The 21,329-nt window shown below is 40.0% G+C and overlaps 1 protein-coding gene across 2 annotated transcripts in view; it reads left to right on the top strand.

Moving 5' to 3' along the window:
• The window catches only part of LOC139162197 (protein regulator of cytokinesis 1-like), a 41,481-nt gene extending 20,482 nt beyond the window's left edge, over positions 1 to 20,999 (top strand). Inside the window, exons 9-14 of one of the 2 annotated variants that reach the window (XM_070742294.1) lie at positions 1,983 to 2,078; positions 2,651 to 2,791; positions 3,273 to 3,362; positions 8,533 to 8,625; positions 14,239 to 14,340; positions 20,263 to 20,999. In XM_070742294.1, the coding sequence (XP_070598395.1) occupies positions 1,983 to 2,078; positions 2,651 to 2,791; positions 3,273 to 3,362; positions 8,533 to 8,625; positions 14,239 to 14,340; positions 20,263 to 20,337 (597 nt within the window). In that variant the 3' untranslated portion in view covers positions 20,338 to 20,999. The remainder of the gene's footprint in view (positions 1 to 1,982; positions 2,079 to 2,650; positions 2,792 to 3,272; positions 3,363 to 8,532; positions 8,626 to 14,238; positions 14,341 to 20,262) is intronic. The other variant, XM_070742295.1, reaches the window with a different exon arrangement.
• The last annotated feature ends 330 nt before the right edge of the window (positions 21,000 to 21,329 follow it).

Here is a 21,329-nt window from a genome sequence, read left to right as displayed (position 1 = left end):
GGGCATATTTGCCCTCCCCAGCTCCCAGAAACACGCTACAGGCCTCCCAAAGCTTCTGCGTGCCCTGTTTTTATAATAATAATAATAATAATAATAATTTATTTATAATGCCCTTTTAACAAAGGGCATAACAGCATGTTAGCAATAGCACATTTTTAAACAGAGCCGGTATGTTTTTGACAAAAGCAGACCAATTTTTCGCTTTTCAATCCCACCATGTGTCACGTTTTTGCCTCCACCAGCCCTTAGGAGTACTCTGCAGGCCTCCCAAAGCCTCTGTGTGCCCCATTTCTGCAAATAAGGATTTGGGAGGTCTGCAGAGTGCTCCTGGGGACCAGGGAAGGCAAAAACCTCTTTTCTGTTTACCTCTTCAAAATCTTGGTACAGTGGAACCTCAAGATATGAACCTAATTGGTTCCAGGGGGAGGTTCGTAACACGAAAGGTTCGTAAGACGAAACATTGTTTCCCATAGGAAACAATGTAAAGTCAATTAATCTGTGCAACAAAAAAAACCCCCGCAAAAAAAACCGCTGCAGCCAGGCTGTGACCTTTTAAAACAGCCGCCCGGCTTTCCAGCAGCCTCTGAATGCCAAACGCGGAAGTTTGGGTTTGGCATTCGGCTTCGGGAGACGGCTGGGAAGCCGCGCGGCTGTTTTAAAATGTCACAGCCGGGCTGGGGGGCTTCCCAGCAACCCCCCCCAGCCCGGCTGTGACCTTTTAAAACGGCCGCGCGCGGCTTCCCAGCCGTCTCCCGAAGCCAAATGCCAAACCCAAACTTCCGCGTTTGGCGTTTGGAGGCTACTGGAAAGCCCCCCAGCCCGGCTGTCACCTTTTAAAACAGCCGCGCGGCTTTCCAGCAGCCTCCAAATGGAAAACGCGGAAGTTTGGGTTTGGCGTTTGGCTTCGGGAGATGGCTGGGAAGCCGCGCGGCTGTGACCTTTTAAAACAGCCGCGCGGCTTCCCAGCTATCTCCCAAAGCTGAACCCCAAAGCCGAACTTCCGCGTTCAGCGTTCGGAGAGAGCTGGGAAGCCGCGCGGCTGTTTTAAAAGGTCACAGCCGGGCTGGGGGGCTTCCCAGCAACCTCCCGAACCGAACCCGGGGTTCAGAAAAATTTTGTCTCTTCTTACGAACTTTTTTCGAGTTACGAACCGGAGTTCGGGAGGCTGCTGGGAAGCCCCGCCGCCCGGCTGTCACCTTTTAAAACAGCCGCGCGGCTTCCCAGCTGTCTCCGAACGCCGGTTCGTAACTCGAAAAAAGTTCGTAAGAAGAGGCAAAATTTTTCTGAACCCCGGGTTCGTATCACGAGTTGTTCGTAAGACGAGGGGTTCTATCTTGAGGTACCACTGTACATTAATTTCCGATGCGTCTTATTGTCTGAAAAATACAGTACTTTGATGTTATTCTTAGACTTCTTAGACTTGTCTGATTTGTTTTCTCATTAAATTCATCACTAAAATAAAAACTACTCTAGCATAAGTTGATGAAATCAGAAAATTACATTCAATACATACACAGTACCCGTTATAGAAACATAGAAACATAGAAGACTGACGGCAGAAAAAGACCTCATGGTCCATCTAGTCTGCCCACTATTTCCTGTATTTTATCTTAGGATGGATATATGTTTATCCCAGGCATGTTTAAATTCAGTTACTGTGGATTTACCAACCACGTCTGCTGGAAGTTTGTTCCAAGGATCTACTACTCTTTCAGTGAAATAATATTTCCTCACGTTGCTTTTGATCTTTCCCCCAACTAACTTCAGATTGTGTCCCCTTGTTCTTGTGTTCACTTTCCTATTAAAAACACTTCCCTCCTGAACCTTATTTAACCCTTTAACATATGGTTCAGGTTATCCTTTGGCTATACACCTGAAGGAGGATACCCCTATGAAAAAGATTGGTAGTGATAATGAAGTTGCTATCGGTAAATATATGTTCGATTATTCAGTATATTAATCTATTCAGTGTTTGTGTTTAGAAAAAATCAACAGATCCAAGCAGGCTCCTAAACAGAGGGGGCAACCTGCTCAAAGATGAACGTGAAAGATCGAAGACTCAAAAACAGTTGTTAAAGGTAAAATGCCGGGATAATGTTTTCATAGCTTCTCTTGTTTGTGTATGTGTGTGTTCTGAGATGGGGACAACAGTGAATGATCTTAGTGATAGTGAAACTCCCTAAATAAAAACAAACAAACATCAAATACAATTAACAATGCAAGTTTAAAAGAGCTGCAAGGTAACATGAGGTTAAGATAATCATACTGGTTTCTTTTGTTTTAAGTTCATTTTATAAGGCTCTTTGGTAGATTACAAAAATTTCTGTTTATTTAATCCTGCCTATAAATTACTCAAATAGGAAATATATGTTTCTACTGACACACCTCTTAGAATCATTGCGTGTTTTAATAAAACCTCTTAGAATCATTGATGTTTTGTTTGCATTGTGTATTTTATTAGAATATAGTTATGGCATAAAAAGTTTTATTCTGAAGTAGCATTATCAAACTGATGTTAGAGTAAGCCTTTTTTATATTTGAAACTTTAATTACTTGGGCACTTGGTTGAGTTGGGCAGCCATAGAAATGGAATAAATAAATACTTAAAATTACGGAATAATTAACATAGACATTTCTTTTACAAATTTAGTTAGGAGAAGAACTGAAGAAAAAAATTGAAAATTGGGAGAAGGAACATAATTCAGTTTTCCTTATTAGAAACCAGAGGTTTCTTGATTCCATGGCCCATCAGCTGCAGCATTACAAACTTAAAAAAGATCAACCCAAAACAGTAAGTTGTTATTCATGATTTCGATCCTTTTATTGTGGAATAAAGCAACTTTCATGCTTGTAGATAGGTCTTTCTTTTTTTAGTTGTAAACATCACACTATTGCATAAATAATTCTGAAACTTAGGAAGGTGAGTTTTTTTTAAAAAAAAATTATTATACTTTTGCTATCTTTTTATCCCCTTCCTCCATGTTTTGAAGTTGCTCAATAAGTGTGTTCAAAGCCTGGTTGGCATCTGTTTGCCAATGTTAGAGGTGAATTTTGGCTAGATTAAAGAGTAATCCTGATTTAAATGTAATTAATTTTTGAAGGAGAGAATGAAAACAGAGAAAGGTCAACATGCTTGTCCGTCTTTTAATAATAATGAAAAGGTGGAGGTGATCTATACATTTCTGGGATGGTCATGGTTGTCTGTATGCATTGGATATAGATTGGGGTAAATGTATCACTATTTACTACGTAACAATGACTTTATGTTTCAGTCAGTGAAGTGGGAGGAATCTGCAACTCCAAAAGGAGCTATGAAAAGATCTGCTCCATTGAATACTCCAGCAACAAACAAGATACGCAAAGTAAAATATTTTCTGAATGCTTACTTGATAACAAATGTTCATGCTCTTTATTCGGTGCGTACATGAGATATGGTATAAAAAGTCAGGAGTATAATAAAATACAGTGATACCTTGTCTTACGAACCCTTCGTCACACGAACTTTTTGAGATTTCTTTGCCTCGTCTTAAAAACTCTTTCCGTCTTACGAACCCGAGCCCGGGTGCGTGGGCTCTCTTACAGCGCGTGCACTCGCTTACTGCCGCAGGGATTCCCTTGCCTTGTGACTGTCACCCCCGGGATTTCTCATTTGCTTCCCGCCTGCCGGGATTTCCCACCTCTGGACGTGCATAAGAAGAAAAGCCAGCTGGGTGGGGAGGGGGGCTGAAAAAGAGGGAAACCACCGCCGAGGAAGCCCTTGGGGGGATATCCAGCTGGGGGAGGCAGTCACCCCTCTCGGCACCCCAAGCCCAGGAGGGCGGCTCCCTGCTTCTCTGACCCTCCCCTGAGAAACCCTGGATCTCAGAATGAAATAAACCTCAGAAGGAAAGAAAAGGCAGCTGGGGGGGGGGCTGAAAGAGAGGGAAACCACCGCCGAGGAAGCCCTTGGAGGGATGTCCAGCTGGGGGAGGGAGTCACCCCTCTTGGCACCCCCAAGCCCAGGAGGGCGGCTCCCTGCTTCTCTGACCCTCGCCTGAGAATCCCAGGATCTCAGAACGAAATAAACCTGATTCTGAGGTGGGGGGGACTCCGGATCCCCAGCTGGTCATCCCCCCAAGCGCTTCGTCTGCGGTGGCTTCCCTCTCTCTCAGCTTCTCTCCCTCCCCACCCGGCTGGCTTGACTTTCCGTCAGAGAGCCAGCAGCTGGGAACGGAGCACAGGTCCTGGCTTCGGGGTTTCTGAGGGATGGGTTCACCTACGAGGCTCTCTCCAGGCAGCCTGTGCTGTCTTCCCCCCCCCTCCACCCTCCCCCAAAACAAGGATCCGAATGCCAGCAGTAATGAGGCAAAAGGGGTGAGTTTTGGGATTGCATGCATTATTCGCTTTTACATTGATTCCTATGGGAAACAATGTTTCGTCTTACGAACTTTTCACCTTATGAACCTCATCCCGGAACCAATTAAGTTCGTAACACAAGGTATCACTGCATTGCAGTCTATTGTGAAGGGTTGATCTTGAAACTCCTATATCCCAGGAAGCAATTGTTGAGTTTTCTCCCCAGATCTCCAAATTACTCTTTATCTTTTTATGTTTGTCCTTTTTTTCTGGACAGGTGAGCAGAGGTTCAAGTCAAATATGAGGTTGAAATAATTGATTATTTTCAGTTTGTAAAGTTATATGGGACTCAAAAGTACTTTTAGGAATAAAGATTATGTTTGCAGCCGGCCCTTTAGTTACAAGCTTTCAACTTTTTTAAAAAATAAAATAAAATAAAACAATCTTAAAATTGGTTGAAACCTGACAGATATCTTGGGAATTTTAGCAGTTCTATTATCCCCAGGAATGCCTGAAACATTTCTGTCAACGTTTCAGAATAGCCTTGTCACTATTCTGCACAAAAATTGAGTAAATATGTTAGGATTACTGTATACAGTGGAACCCCGACATAAGAGCTGCTCTACTTAAGAGCAACTCGAGATAAGAGCTGGGAGGGGAGAGATATTTTTGTTCTACTTACAAGCCCAAATTCGAGATACAAGCGCCAAGGAGCTGTCTCCTGAAGCCAAACGCTAACTTCCGCGTTCGGCTTCAGGAGACAGCTGTGAAGCGGCGCGCGTGTTTTAAAAGGTTGCAGCCGGCCTGGGGGGCTCGGGGGGGTGCTTGCAGCTTTCTTTCTTGCTCTTTTTCTTTCTCTCTTTTACCTTCCCTTCCTCTATTTCTTCTTTTCTTTCTCCTTCCCACCTTCTTCCCTCCCTCCCTCCCTTCACTCATTCCTCTCTTACTCTCCCCTTTCATAAGTTTCCTTGCTTCCTTCCTCTGTTCCTGTCCCTTCCCCCTTCCTTTCTTTCTTTCTTTCTTTCTTTCTTTATTTCTTGCTCTTTTTCTTTCTCTCTTTTACCTTCCCTTCCTCTATTTCTTCTTTTCTTTCTCCTTCCCACCTTCTTCCCTCCCTCCCTCCCTTCACTCATTCCTCTCTTACTCTCCCCTTTCATAAGTTTCCTTGCTTCCTTCCTCTGTTCCTGTCCCTTCCCTCTTTCCTTCCTTCCTTCCCACCCTCCGTCCATTCATTCACCCATTCCTCTCTTGATCGCTTAAAGCCGGTCCCTGGTGCAAAAAGGGTTGGGGACCTCTGTCCTACAGGATTGGGTGGCAGAGAAGTTGAACATATGTAAATTTAAAAGTTTAAGAAAGTTTACAAGTTAAGTGAAAGAAACTTCATTATTCATTTATATGTACATGTACATTTCTTCATTAAAAACATGTCTTTCTGCATAATTTAGACTAACTTTGTGAGTTTTTTGAGGGCTGGAACCAATTAAAATTATTTACATTAATTCCTATGGGGAAAAGTCGTTCGAGATAAGAGCTGCTCGACTTAAGAGCCCAGGTCCGGAACGAATTAAACTCGTATCTCGAGGTACCACTGTATTGAAGACAATTTCTGGATTATTAATTTATTTTTAAAAAATGAGACAAAATTTGTTAGAATCGTATCTTGATTGTCTAGTATAGGCCACCCTAAAACATACTTTCTGCTCAGTAGCTCTAACATCATGGGTGGTCGAACTTGATTATGTCATTTGGTGTCATATGACATATGATGTTTTTTGCCTTTGTGGAGCATGGCCTGTGCACGATGCATCCAACCCGCGGGACGTCAGTTTGATACCTCTGCTCTGACATGATAAAAATAAGCTCAGCATCAGGGACTCCACAATCTAGATACAGTTACAGTGTTCCCTCGATTTTCACGGGTTCGAACTTCGCGGATAGCTTATACCACGGTTTTTCCTGCCCAATGACATCATACGTCATCGCCAAACTAATAATTTTTGCAAATAAATAACAAAAAAATTAATTATTGTTAATAAATAATTATGTTTATAAATATCAGGATCACTAAGTGTCTTATTCAATGGTGACTACCAGTAATAATGGTGAGTAAATGGTTGTTAAGGGAATGGGAAATGGTAATTTAGGGGTTTAAAGTGTTAAGGGAAGGCTTGTAATACTGTCCATAGCCAAAAATGGTGTATTTACTTCCGCATCTCTACTTCGCGGAAATTCGACTTTCGCGGGCGGTCTCGGAACGTATCCCCCGCGAAAATCGAGGGAACACTGCATTGTCTTTTAAATAGCAGGAAGACTTTTCTCCCCTTTTGTCTGATTTGTTGTTGTCTTGATCTAGTACAGTAGTCCTGAAAAAGAAGGCACTTAAAGGTATTTTTTAAAGTTTGAGATACGGTAATTTAAGAATATATTCTTGGAGATTACCGTATTTTTCGCTCCATAAGACGTAGTTTTTTTCCTCCCAAAGTAGGATGAAAAATCAGCCTCGTCTTATGGAGCGAAGATGCAGGCAGGGAGGGGGGGGGAGGCTGCGAATTCGGAAGCGCCATCCCGCCGGCTGGCTGGCTAGCTGCTGCCTGGCCCACCGTTCCCCGTAAGCTGCGCCTGTGAGCAGGCGTGCACCCCCAAATACACCCGAGCGCCCTTTTCCACGGGCGCGCGCTCCCCATCCCCCTGCCAGCCCGCGGGGAGGTGGGCGGGGAGGTGTGGCAGTAGGAGTAAAGGGAGCCGCGGCCGCCCCTGCCTCCCCACGGTGCCTCCGGCCAAATGCGCCCCTGGCTTCTCCACGCTGCCCTATTGCCCGCCCGATCCGCCTCCTCTCCTCCTCTGCCACCTCCTGCGTTGGGGCGCGATCTGCCTCCTCTCCTCCGCTGCCTCCTCCTGCCTTGGGGCGCAATCTGCCCCCTCTCCAACGTCGCTGCCTTCTGCCTTGGGGCGCGATCCGCCCCCTCTCCTCCTCCGCCGCCCCCTGCCTTGGGCGAGCAATCCGGGAGTCCGGGACAGGGTGGCTTTACGCCATGAAGAGAAAACGGCCGACTTTTCCCTGCTGCCGGAGCCGTTTCCTCTTCATGGAGCAAAGCCACACAGTCCCGGACTCCGGGATTGCTCGCCCAAGGCAGGAAGCGGCGGAGGAGGAGAGGGGGCGAATTGCGCCCCAAGGCAGAAGGCAGCCATCTGCCCAGACAGAAAGGAAACAAGAGAGAGAAAGTGAGAAGAAGAGAGAGAGAGGGGGGGAGAGAGAGAAAGAGAGGGAGAGGGAGAAAGAGAGTGGGAGAGGGGGGAGAGATAGCAAGAGAGGGAGAGAGAGAAAGAGAGAGGGAGAGGGGGGAGAGAGAGGGAGAGGGGGGAGAGATAGCAAGAGAGAGAGAGAAAGAGAGAGGGAAAGGGGGAGAGAGGGGGGAGAGAAAGAGAGAGGGAGGGAGGGAGAGGAGATAAAGAAAGAGGAGAGAGAGAAAGGAAGAGAAAGAAAGAGGGATAGAAAGAGAGAGAGAGTGAGAGATGCTCAGTGAGCCTTTCTTTGAAGTTGCCTTTCTTTCTTTCTTTCTTTCCTTCTTTCTTTTTCTCTCTTGCTCTCTTGCTCTTTCATTCTTTTTTCTTTCTCTTGCTTTCTTTCTCTCCTTCCTTCCCTCATTCCATTTCTTTCATTCCCCCTCTCTATTTTTATTTCTCTTTCATTTTCTTTCTTTCTCTCTTTCTTGCTTTCTTTCTTGCTCTTTTTCTTTCTCTCTTTTACCTTCCCTTCCTCTATTTCTTCTTTTCTTTCTCCTTCCTACCTTCTTCCCTCCCTCCCTTCAGTCCTTCCTCTCTTACTCTCCCCTTTCATAAGTTTCCTTGCTTCCTTCCTCTGTTCCTGTCCCTTCCCCCTTTCTTTCTTTCTTTCTTTCTTTCTTTCTTTCCTTCCTTCCTTCCTTTCCTCCCTCCATTTCTTGCTTTCCTTTTCCTTCCTCCCTTCTTCCCTCCCTCACTCCCTTCTTTCACTCCTTCCTCTCTTCCTCTCCCCTTTTTGGCTCAAAATATTTTTTTTCTATTTTCCTCCTCTAAAATCTAGGTGCGTCTTATCAGCAGGTGCATCTTATAGAGCGAAAAATACGGTAGTATTGGGTTTTAAATATTCTGCTTATTGAAATGTCCACAAGTTTCTTATTCCTGACTAGAACTATTCTTCCTTTCTTTTTTTTTCAGGTAGACTCAAGCCGAACTATACTTAAAGCATCCAGTTGCAATAACCTAGCAACCAATTATGCTGTTGCTAGTAAACCGTCAATTCAAAGCAAAGTGAGTAAAACGGATCACGTTTCTTTTTAAAACTTGGACTGGTTGTTGAAGGTAATACAATAATGAGTAGCTGTATCTTTGAGTTTGGAGACAGTGCAAATCCACTTCTTGATCAACATTGGCTGGGTTTCTATCATTGAGGGCAAGGTGATGGAATTAGAGACAAATCATGACAGGATGCAAAGATGACTGACTGCCTTCGCAGTGTTTATTGCTTATACAGTAGTACCTCTAGATACAAGCTGCTCCACATGCGAGTATTCCAAGATACGAGCCACGAGGGGAGAGAAATTTCTGTTCCAGATCTGAACTCAAATTCGGGATACGAGCCGAGCGTCCACTAGGTGGTGCATGAATCCTTGCTTCTGGTTATCTCGGAGGGGAAAAACAAAGTCAAAAGCCATTTGTTCCAGATACGAGTTGTTCGACATACAAGCTCCCTTCTGGAACGAATTAAACTCGTATCTAGAGGTACTACTGTATACAGGATTCCAAGCAGCCAAAGGTGGAAAAGAGCAACAGCATTTTTATTGGGGAATTCCCTGCACCCCATCTCCAATGAACATCCTGTTGTTGCAATCCAGATGAGATCATGTACAAACCAGAGGGAAGCGTCTTAACTCATCCTGGCTATGTAAACTGGGTGATCTCATGTAGGGATGAGGGGCCCAATTAGGGTAGGCCGTATTCTGATACACACCCCTTTCACACGGTCCCCATTCCTACAACAAGGCATTTGTGGATCACATGACACATTAGCCAGCCTGATTTATACTTTTCCCTGATTGCTCTATTACTGGCCGATCTGCTTGGTGATTGACATCCAGGGAAGTTTCCCCCAGGATTAGAGAGAGAATAATGATATGTTTGATTGACCACATATGATACACTGGATTTCATTTGCAAGCTTCGACCTATGCTCCTGAACCAGTACACCTTTGAACAAACCCCCCCAACACCCCCCCCCCCAAACACTGGACTTAACTTGAATTGACAGGTGTTGATAATTCTTCCATAAGTGCTTGTTCGAAACTAATTTAAGTGCCACTAATTTCTAGTTTGTTTTGGATATTAATGGAATGCAAGCTGTGCTTTCTATGTTTGTACATACAATTAACATCTCTAACTGGTTCTGGCAACATAATTTTTATTGTAAAAATATGTCAGGAAAAAATATTTAGTTTTGCACGGTGTATATGAGGTTAAGATTTTTTTATTTTTGTGGGAGAGAAAGAATTTAGTCTTATTCCACCTTGGTAAGCAAATGATTGTGCTGCCCCTTGTAATGTTACTTTTCAAAGTTTATTTGATATAGGAATATAATCCATATTTATCAATCTGTGATAAATAGATTGGTGGTGCTAGGGATTAAAATGCAGTATTGCAGGGTAATTAATAATAATAATAATAATAATAATAATAATTTATTGGATTTGTATGCCGCCCCTCTCCGTAGACTCGGGGTGGCTAACAAGAATAATAAAAACAGCATGTGACAATCCAATAATAAAACAACTAAAAACCCTTATAGTAAAACCAAACATACAGACAAACATACCATGCATAACTTGTAATGGCCTAGGAGGAAGGAATATCTCAACTCCCCCATGCCTGGCGGTATAAATGAGTCTTGAGTAGTTTACGAAAGACAGGGAGGGTGTGGGCAGTTCTAATCTCCGGGGGGAGTTGGTTCCAGAGGGCCGGGGCCGCCACAGAGAAGGCTCTTCCCCTGGGGCCCGCCAAACGACATTGTTTAGTCGACGGGACCCGGAGAAGGCCAACTCTGTGGGACCTTATCGGTCGCTGGGATTCATGCGGTAGCAGGCGGTTCCGGAGGTAGTCTGGTAATTCTGCCCGTGGTCTTGAGTTCAATCCTAATGGAGTTCAATATTGCCTCATATTTCTATCCTTCTGAGGTCGGTGAAATGTGTATCCAGATTGTTGCAGGGAACAGTATACTGATATCGTAAATCACTCAGAGAATGCTATAAGCCAGTGTTTCCCAACCTTGGCAACTTGAAGATATTTGGACTTTAACTCCCAGAATTCCCCAGCCAGCTAATGCTGGCTGGGGAATTCTGGGAGTTGAAGTCCAGATATCTTCAAGTTGCTAAGGTTGGAAAACACTGCTATAAGCCATGGCCTACTAGTGGGCCATGGGGGGATTGCCACTGGGCTGCGGACACTCTATTTAAGTGAATGCTAATCCAAATGGAGCTGCAGGTGTGCAGAACCATCCCCTCTCCCCCACCCACCAATCCGCAAAGATGGAAATGGTGGGGAACTCTGCAATAGAGCACTATGGAGTATTATATGCTGTAAGTTTAAGTTCTATTGTTATTGCTATTTATTTTTTGATATGAAAGGGCTTTCCAAACTTAGCAAAAATTTGACTGCCGTTCAATGAGAGCTCGGCTGTTGTCTTATTGATCCTAGGAAGTATGACATACCGAGTTATGATGAACACTGCTGTGGTCCATTTTTTGCCTACGAAATATTTTACAGAAAATATTTCATATGAACCATAACAACAAAACTGAAAATGTTAAGAAAAGCGTTCTTAGCAGTTGTTCGGTTGTTTTATTTATACAAAATTACTTATAGAAAAATTCATAAGACCTGCAATACTAAATGTTTAGGACCAAGACTTTCCAAAGTGTATGTTGAATGGAATATCATATTCATGCATTTTAAGAAAAGTAACTCAGATCAGTATTTTTCCATTTCTGAGAAAATACTTCTTTCTAAAGTATGCTTGCTTTGTTTTGTTGAAAATACAATTGAAAAAATTATAAGTTTAATACAGTTTTAATTTACTAGGATAAAGTCATAGTACAGAATGAAAAATATTCATGATATATTATGACTGCTTATGTAATGAATAGAAGAATGTAAAAAACATGTTTTAGCTGGATATATGTAGTTATAGGAAAATAAATACATATATAGTTACAAATATATTTGTTTAGTTATAAACAAGAAGAATTACAATTTGCTTATTGTTTTATGAAAAGTTAGGTTTAGGTTGATTGAACTTTGAATATACTGTACCTGTATATCTGGAAGTAAGTTCCATTACAGTTCTTTGAATATACATTTATATGATGCATTAGATATGACTTACTTTATTTTTAGGTCTGCAGAAAATTGTTTCATGAATGAAAAATTGTTACCTTCCTCACAGAATATTTTGATTAAAATACTGAATTTAAGCAGGCAACCCATTCCCCTAAAAGATTACCCAAAAAGCTGTCTCTCTATTAATGTATTTTCTGTGAGTCAAGGATGATCCCGTTCATTTTAAATCAATTATTCAGAGAAAATAAAAGGTCCAGTTTACCTTTCAGATCAATACTGTATAAATCTAAATAATACCGTATAAACTTAATCGGATGAGTTATTCTTAATTATATTTAATAATTGATGACATTCAAGCGATAACTCAAATGGCCAATTGAAATAGACTGTCGCTATGGATTCTATTCCTTGTGTTTTTGGTCTCTTTATTCACTTTTTACCTTCTTTTTAAAAGTGAGGCTTTTTTTAACGAGCTAGATGAGATAGTGAGTTCCGTAATAATTGTGTGAGGCGTGAAACAGATTTTATAAGCCATGGCTCTAGTTATCAAACAAATCTCAAGTTGTGTTTAACTACATGGACACTTCTGGGAGATGTTTGAAATGTGTTTGAATATTAGTAGCTCGGGTTGGCAGTTAGGCTGTTGAATTATGCTCTGAGCTTGGCCATTGGTTGCAAACGTTTCATCACCATTCAAGGACGCCCATCATCAGTGCATTTTCAATTGTGCGTGTCTGTCAGAAAACAGGTCTTTGAGCACCACTCAAAATGCACTGACGATGTCTCCTTGAATGGTGATGAAACATTTGCAACCAAATTGCCAAGCTCAGAGCTCAAATCAACAGTAATAATAATAATAATAATAATAATAATTATTATTATTATTATTATTATTATTATTTAAATTTGTATGCCGCCCCTCTCCAAAGACTCGGGGCGGCTCACAACAATAATAAAAAACAATATAAGAGTGAACAAATTACTATAACCTAAGAAAATCTTTGATATTCTCTATTTACTGTTTATTTACAACGTTTAAGAAATACAACATCCCTAGCAAGAATTATATGTATTATAATCTATAGCTTACAATGTATAATCGTACTGCTTACCTGAACTGCTTGATTTCGTACTTTGATTCCCCATCCCCCCCTACCCCCCTCCTTTTTTTCTTTTTTGTACATTCCTTCCTACCCCCCGCTATCCTTTCCCTATTTCCCTTTTTTTTTCTATATTTACAAATAAAGTATATTTTTTTAAAAAAAGAGTGAACAAATCTAATATTAAAAGAAAAAGATATATAAAACCTTCTTTTCTTGATAAGAACTTGATAAGATAAGAATTGCCATTTACCAGAATGGCCTTTTTTCCTTTTTTAAAAAAATTCTAACTTAGTGGTCTCCCATACAAATACCCGTCTGACCATTTTTGGCTCCCCTCTTGTCCCATCACTCAAGGCAGGTGTGTTTCTGCAATTTGCTATGCCTTAAATCATTTTATATCGGATTAATAATCTGTAAAACTGTACAGTATACGAGAAATATTGGGTAGTTTCTCTGACTGAAAAAGCTAGTGAACAGACACCAGGACGGTGCTGGAATAATGTATCTGCTATCAAACAAGACTCCTATTCATTTAATGTAACAAAAGCGGTAAAAGCTAAGATATAAGGCCTAATCAGATATGCTGCTAGCAGTGGTTCTCAACCTTTCTAATGCCGCAACCCCATAATACAGTTCCTCATGTTGTGGTGACCCCCAACCATAAGTCTAGCGCCAATTCTCCCAACAGAGCTTTAAGCTGATTGGCAGGAAGGTCAGAGGGACACCCCCACCGTAAACGCCTGATTGGTCGGATTATAAAAATATGTTCCAAGGCACCAGAATAGAAGCTTTAGTTTCTAATACCACGGGGACTTTGTCTTTTCCCGTGGTCTTAGGCAACCCCTGTGAAACGGTCATTCGACCCCCAAAGTGGTCCCGACCCCCCAGGTTGAGAACTACTGTGCTAAGGGGGAAACTTGGAACGGTTTCCAAACGGTAAATGGAACATAGATATACAGTAGTACTCCTAGATACGAGCATAATTCGTTCCATAAGGGAGCTTGTATCTCGAGACAACTCGTATCTGGAACAAGTTGTTTTTCCCCTCCGAGATAACCGAAAGCAAGGATTCTTGCGCCACCTAGTGGACGCTCGGCTCGTATCCCGAATTTCAGCTCTGAACTAGAACAGAAATGTCTCTCCCCTCCTGGCTCGTATCTTGAAATGCTTGCATGTAGAGCAGCTCGTATCTAGAGGTACTACTGTAATTGGTCAATAAGATTTTCTGGAAAATAGTGCAGAGAGAGAAATGGAAATGTATGAGTCTTAAAACTTCATTCTAAGCAAGCCTTCATTTCAGGCTTTTGCTTGATAATGTAATTCACTTTTTAAATTAGGTCTAATTCTCCCTTCTGTTCTACAATAGCTTATTTGCTTGGCTATATTTTATATTTGATGTAACTTGAGACTAGGTGTGTATTACATTTTGCAGACTCCTTCCAAAAGCACACCTCTATATTCCCTGCACCAACCATCATTAGAAGAGTGCAAGAAAAGCAAATCTGACAACCAACTTAATTATTCAGATTTTCTGGTATGTCTAACTTGTGTTTTCTTACTGCATAGATTCATAGGAAATAAGTAGAGCATCTGGAGCAATGTGCTAAATGTTGGTTTATTACAGTTTAGTGATGACATTGATAGGAGCCAGGGGTTTTCTCAAATTACTGTCATCTTGGAAGAGGAAGTCATCATTGGCTGTGTGAATGTTTTGCATGAATGGAATGTTAATCCGTATCCTGTCTGGGATTACAGGTAGTCCTTGATTTAAGAACAAAGTTCAAAGTTACAGTGGAACTGAAAAAAAGTGACTTATTACCATTTGCCCCACTTACAACTGTTGCAGCATCCCCACGGTCATGTGATCAAAAATTCAGATATTTGGCAACTCCTATGTATGACAATTGCAGTGTTCCGCCCAGGGTCATGTGATCACCTTTTGTGACCACCTGACAAGCAAAATCAATGGGAAAGCCAAATTCACTTAGGAATCAGGTGATTAACTTAACTTATTCTGTTGTGAGCCGCCCCGAGTCTGCGGAGAGGGGTGGCATACAAATCTAAATAAACAGAAACAAACATAAACATAAACAACTGCAATGAGTCACTTAAAAACTGGCAAGAAAAAGTGTAAAAAGGGCTGAAATTCATTTAACGAATGTTTCACTTAGCAACATAAGTGGTGAATCATATATTGAGGACTACGTGTATTTAAAGATTGCTTCATGAATGTTGAGTAACAAAGGCACCCACTGGTGGGATTAATTTGTCCAACTCTCACAATTAACATTCTTTTAATTTCACTTTTTCTTTCTTAAATTCAGACTTGCGTTAATCCTATATACAGTAAATACCCCATTTTGTTTATTCTCAGCTCAGTTAAAAATAATATTCTCAATACAAAAAATTCTATGACTGTAGGAAATCTTGATATCATTTCTGCTACTAATACCTGCTTTTCTTCCTCAACCTGCAATTATAATTCCGTAGTGCCAAATTTAATGTTTAAATCAACTTTGATTTTGCAGTTTTATCAAGAAGTCTTCATTAACAGCAATGGGCTAATAAATCACTGCATTTTACATAACTTGTCTTCTAGCTTGGGTGAAAAAAGCCCCTGGTTTACTTTCCAAAAGAGAAGTTCTGATTAAATTCTATTTCTAACTGCACCTAAAAACAAATATGAAAAATAGGGCTCATTTCATACTTGTAAAATATTCTCAATTTCATATATGCCAGTTGGCAATCAAGCTACTATATTGAGAATTTCTTGGTACCCCATAAATTTCAAATGGTTTATTTGAACAATTCTCCATTTCAGCTTATTTTGAAATTTGCCCACCATGCATTTGAGGCAAGGTTAGGTGTTTCCCCTCAACCCCACCCACAGGATCATTTTATTCCAAGGAGAATTTCAGCTAATGTGACTGTTAAAATATGTATCTATCTGCTTGTTAAAAATCATGTTTTACCATCCCTGGGGGAAAAAATCCATTCTAACTAGCTCCAGTTGATAGTTTTGCTCTGCTCTTTTCCCTGATACTTTCCCCCTGAGAAACTTAGTTTCTTTTCTTGTGGTAAAACTCAATTATCTACATTCTTTTTACCACATTTTTCATGCCAATTTCTTTTGAAATGGTTGGTTTATTCCCTTCACCAGAAGCTAATGCATATATTGTGCCACCAAGTTGTGCCACAAATTAAAACGAAAACAGAACATATGGTCATATTAAAATAAATTTAAAAACCCATTTGAAAACTGGTAACTTCAGTCTTGCATTGAAGATCCATATACACTTTGCGTTTGTATGCCCTCATTATTGACCAGATGGAAAAGCATGTGGTTAATTCAAGTTTCAATTTTATTAAAAGTTAATAGCTTCTCTTTTTAAAAAAATACTGTCGTAATACTTGTTTTATGTAAATGTTTACATTATACATTTATTGCATAAATATAATGTAACATGTAGTCTACACATGTAAACTATTTTTGAATTTTACACCAATATAAACAAGGTGCAAAATATGTCCATTGAGGGGTGAGTTTTGCAAAGTCTTAAGCTTATCTAACCAAAACATGTATAACTGTATTTTGATATTGCTGCATATCAAAACTGAAGCAAATAAAACATTCAAGATCTAAGGATTGCTTAGGATTGATGAAAACTGCACTATGCTCTTTTGATTCAGTTTTGTGGTTATATTTTTAACGTTTTCTTCTCTTCTCTCTTTTTAATAGCTTTTTTTCACATATCTGTTTATCACTAAAAAAAACATCAAAAACTTTCAACCAGCCTTTTTCCTCTTGATTACTTTTTTGCTTTTTACATCAGATTACATTATCACATCATAAACTTATCCCCATTTTCTAAAATAATATAACATTCAAAATACTGAGGCAACATGATGCATGTTCACATTCATTCACTAATTTCCTAATTTCTATAAGCAGTTCTCAACTTATAACTGTGTTTGTTTGTTTGTTTGTTTGTTTGTTTGTTTGTTTGTTTGGATTTATATGCCGCCCCTCTCTGAGGACTCGGGGCGGCTCACAGCATGTACAGAAAAAACAGGAAACAATAATAACAATCCAATTACACCTTAAAAAAACAATCTTAAAATTCTAATTAAAAACTATCAATATCATTCATTCAGCAGTCAAACTAAGCATTCATCGGTCAGGGGAGAAGGTCTAAGGAACTCCAGGCCTGGCGGCAAAGATGAGTTTTTAAACTTTTTCGGAAGGCAAGGAGAGTGGGGGAAGTACAAATCTCTGGGAGGAGCTGGTTGACAAAATTATGGTCATAGGTCCTTGTGGTCATAAGTCCCTCGTTACCAGAAGTAATTTTTCAGGACATTTTGTAGAAAGTATTTAAACTAACATGGTAGTCATTAAATGAATCCATTCATTTGAAAGCTGCGCCCCACCCCCCCAAACCCAGAAATATCTTTAATTGCCATATGACCATGGAATGCCACAATTGGTCATAAGGTGGCCTACCCAACATGGGGTCATGTGATGGCAGGGAGATGAATTACCCTTTCTGACAGCCATGAGTGCTTAACAAGCTGTAAAGCATCCCATTTCATGGCTGCTAATAACTTTTATTTGTTGTAAAACTGCCAGTCTTTAAACGATCCCTTTTCTATTCAACCCAATGAGTGTAGCCAATGGTTCCCTGTTTCATCATACCTGCAGATTTTCCTAATTTTATCCTACTTAATGATTCAGTTATATCTTTATTGCTTTATGATTTTTGCTCTTCACACCCACGATTCTCTGCAATCTTCATTTTGAACAACTTCTACGAATTATGTCATCTTTTTCTTCAAGTTCTCCTCCTAAATCTGAGAATTTATTTAGAGACAAGTCTTTTGGTTTGTTGATTTGATACTTCTTTGATTCTCATCTCCATTTCTCTGCTTCCCAATAATTTACTTTGGATAATTGGTTCTCTGTGTAATTCTCTTCAGTGCTTTCTCAAATAATGTATAAAGGGCATGATGTGATGACCTGTCCCTCAGTGATGAAATCTTCAAAAAAATGTTTAGAAAATGTTTACTATATTGAATTACTTACACTGCCGGAACCTAAACTAGAAAGAGCTGACTAGAGTAGTCCTACTCTCAATGATTTTATTGCTATTTGGAGCAGTGGTTCCCAACATGGAGCCCACTCCCCACAGAGGGTGCAATTTGATTTTTAATGGGAGCAATTGACACATTGTTTAAACCAAGTTAATGGCCTTTTAGGCTTCCTCCGCATGAGTAGGAGTTCATTTTTTGAAAACTAAGAATTAACAGGAGGCGGGGCATCCAGATTTTAGAGATGCTTAGGTGAGGCCAAAAAAAAGGTTGGGAACCACTGATTTAGAGTATTTTAAAATTTATTTATTTTATTCATTTGTCCAATACACAAATACATAGGAAGAGAAAGACATGCAGTAAAATATATAAAGATAAATGTAGAAATAGAGGAGAAGATATATGAAAGGAAGAAAATATATATAATATATGAGATAAAGGAAAGACAATTGGACAGGGGACGAAAGGCACACTAGTGCAAATTGATAGTGCTTAGCACTATTACAGTTTAATTCTGCCAGATAGTATTATGGGACTGCCTTGATTGAAGTTTTAGAAAGTAAAGTTGTAATCAATTCATCTTGAATTTAATTCCACCAAGCAGATTTTATTCCACCAAGCAATCATACAAAGACTTAAGCATATGTAGGCATGTAACTCCCACTAAATCTTTGGAAGATATCACTGTGAAATAAAAATTATTGTAAATATCAAAGTAATTTCTGGTCAAGAAAGCAAACCAATAATTCTCCAGATATTCCTGGTACCTAGCAGCAGCCTAACCAGCAAGGGTAAGTGATGCTGGTTAGGCTGCTGGTCACAAATTTCCTACCATCCAGTTTTAGGTGTGTTGATAGAGCAAGTCACCGGGTTCACACATCACACTAAATTATAGCACAGATTGCTTGGTTTGCTTTGTGTAAAGCAGTGATTTTCAACCTTTTTTGAGTCTCGGCACATTTTTTACATTTACAAAACCATGGGGCACATTGAGGGGGGGGGGGGCTAAAAAAAGTTGGAATAAAAAAATTCTCTCTCTTCCTCCCTTTCGCTCTATTTCTCTCTCCCTCTTTCTCTCCCTCTTTTTTTTCTCTCTCTCTCCATCCCTCTTTCTTTCTCTCTTCCTTCTTTCCTCTTTTTTGCTCTTTCTCTCTCCCTCCCTCCCTACTTCCCTCTATGTCTTTCTCTCTCTCTTGCTTTCTTTCTTGCTCTCTCTTGCTCTCTTTCTTGTTCTCTTTCTCTCTCTCTTGCTTGCTTTCTCTCTCTTGCTTGCTTTCTCTCTTGTTTTCTTTCTCTCTTTCTTTTTTCTCTCTCTTGTTTTCTTTCTCTCTCTGAGCTTCGCAGCACACCTGACCATGTCGCCACACGACATGTCCTTTAAAAATATATATTTATATATCAATTCTGAGAACATGGTATGAGTAGGCTTGCAAAATGGGTGCTGGGGGGATTACCTATTCATAGTATGGCGGTCTGATGGGATATAACTAGTTACAAAGCCTGGCTCACCAAAAGCTGCCCTTGTTCTAATAACCCTGCTTATCTCCCTTGATTTCTAGTCAGATGTTCTATACGAAGCACTGTGCTGCAACTTTCCAAGGTGCTTTGGCAGCGTTATTGAAAGTAAAAAAGGATGCTGGCAGTTTGCTTTGCAACTTTCTGTTTTGTTTTTTAATTAAAACCTTTTCATCAGGGAGGCAGAAAGTCTGGTCCCCAGGGGAATGTGTTCTGTAAACTCAGCCAATTTTGATTGATTCAGAAAGCTTTACAGGTAATCTTTTCTCACCAGCCCAACCATCGGTTCAGCAACATTTGAAATTACGATGACACTCAAAAAGGAAGAGTTACAACCAATCCTCACACTTATGACCACTGCAGCATTTCAGTGGCAATGCAAAGGCAACGCAGGTCCTTGCAACTGATGGATCCCTGTAGGGGTTTTACAACCTTCCCGGCCAGCTTTTAAGAAGCAAAATTAGTGGGGAAGCTTTGAAGATATTACAAGTCACAGTAAATTGATGGACGCTATGCTTATTAAGGATCACAAGTGATTAGCTTTACAACCATATACAGAAGTGACGTAAGTCAATATGATCACTTGATGACATGGCATAGTGATGGAGTTGCTGATTCCAATTGCGGTTAGTAAATGAGGACTACCTGTATTTAAGCAAGCCAGAGCTCAGCACAATATGTAATGTGAACATACTCATATGTATTTGGTTGTTGGGATCACCAAAACAATAGGATCATCTGATTTACAGCTTTATTGAAGCATGAAGGAGAATTGCACTGAAATGTAAACTGATTTATGAATTTATGTTTTGTTAGCCCTACTGCAGATTTTTTTTTATCTCTTGCAATGTTACAGAAGGAACTTGTGGTTAAATCAAGCATCAACAACAGGATTTTGAATTCCACGCTCAAAGAGAATTTGAATGGATAAACCCAACTTGAATTCTTCTCTTAAAAAGCACATCAAATCAGTGGGAATTGTAATTATACAAGATAATTACATAATATGATATTAACAGGTCACCTTTTTGTAATAATCCCTATTATTCTGGTTATATGTGTGTAAAATGATATTGGAATATCATCACTTATATAATAAATGTTATTTTTATAGAAGAACGACTTTAGCAAACAGTAAGCTTAAGTAGTTTCCTTTTTATCTCTTAAATGTAGAGTGAATATACCAAATGAGGAGTATATGATTAAAGGAATAATTATGATGGAGTTGAGCAGGAGATGATAAAACACAGGAGTACTGTACAGTATCAGAAAGCCTTTGTTTTATTTAAGATAATATAATATAAGAAAGTCAGCTATCCATTGATACATTTTCCTGTTTTTCATTATCGACACTTTGCAATTTCAAAATAAGTATTTTGTAAATGTAAAAAAAAGAAGTTTTAGTTCATTTATCTTGAAAAAACCATATTTCAGAAAGAGATCTAGTTTGGGTTAAAAGCCGAAGCTTTAAAACTTCAAGAGTGAATTCTCAGCTATTATTGGACTGAGTTAAATAAGACAGACTTCCTTTGAAATAATTTACTTCTATATTTCTCATATTAATGTTGCAAAAGTAAATTTGTTTTATCCCTACATTTCATTGTCATATTGACAGCATACTGTAGATGTACTGTTTTCTACCTATTTTTCAAAGCACTGGAAGGCAAGCCAAGACACAATGGTTGAAAACTAATCAAGGAGAGAAGCAACTTGGAATTAAGGAGAAATTTTCTAACAGTAAACAATTGACCAGCGCAACGGATTGCCTACAGAAGTTATGGGTGCTCACTCGATCACTCGAGGCTTTTAAGAACAGGCTGAACAGCCATTTTTCTGGAATGGTATAGGGACGTGATGGTCAACCTATGGCACATGTGCCACAGATGGTACGCAGAGCCATATCCGAGGGCAGGCAAGGCGATG

The sequence above is a fragment of the Erythrolamprus reginae genome, chromosome 2 (genome assembly GCF_031021105.1).
Source record: "Erythrolamprus reginae isolate rEryReg1 chromosome 2, rEryReg1.hap1, whole genome shotgun sequence".
Lineage (NCBI taxonomy): Eukaryota > Metazoa > Chordata > Lepidosauria > Squamata > Dipsadidae > Erythrolamprus > Erythrolamprus reginae.
This window is presented reverse-complemented; position numbering and strand designations above follow the sequence as displayed.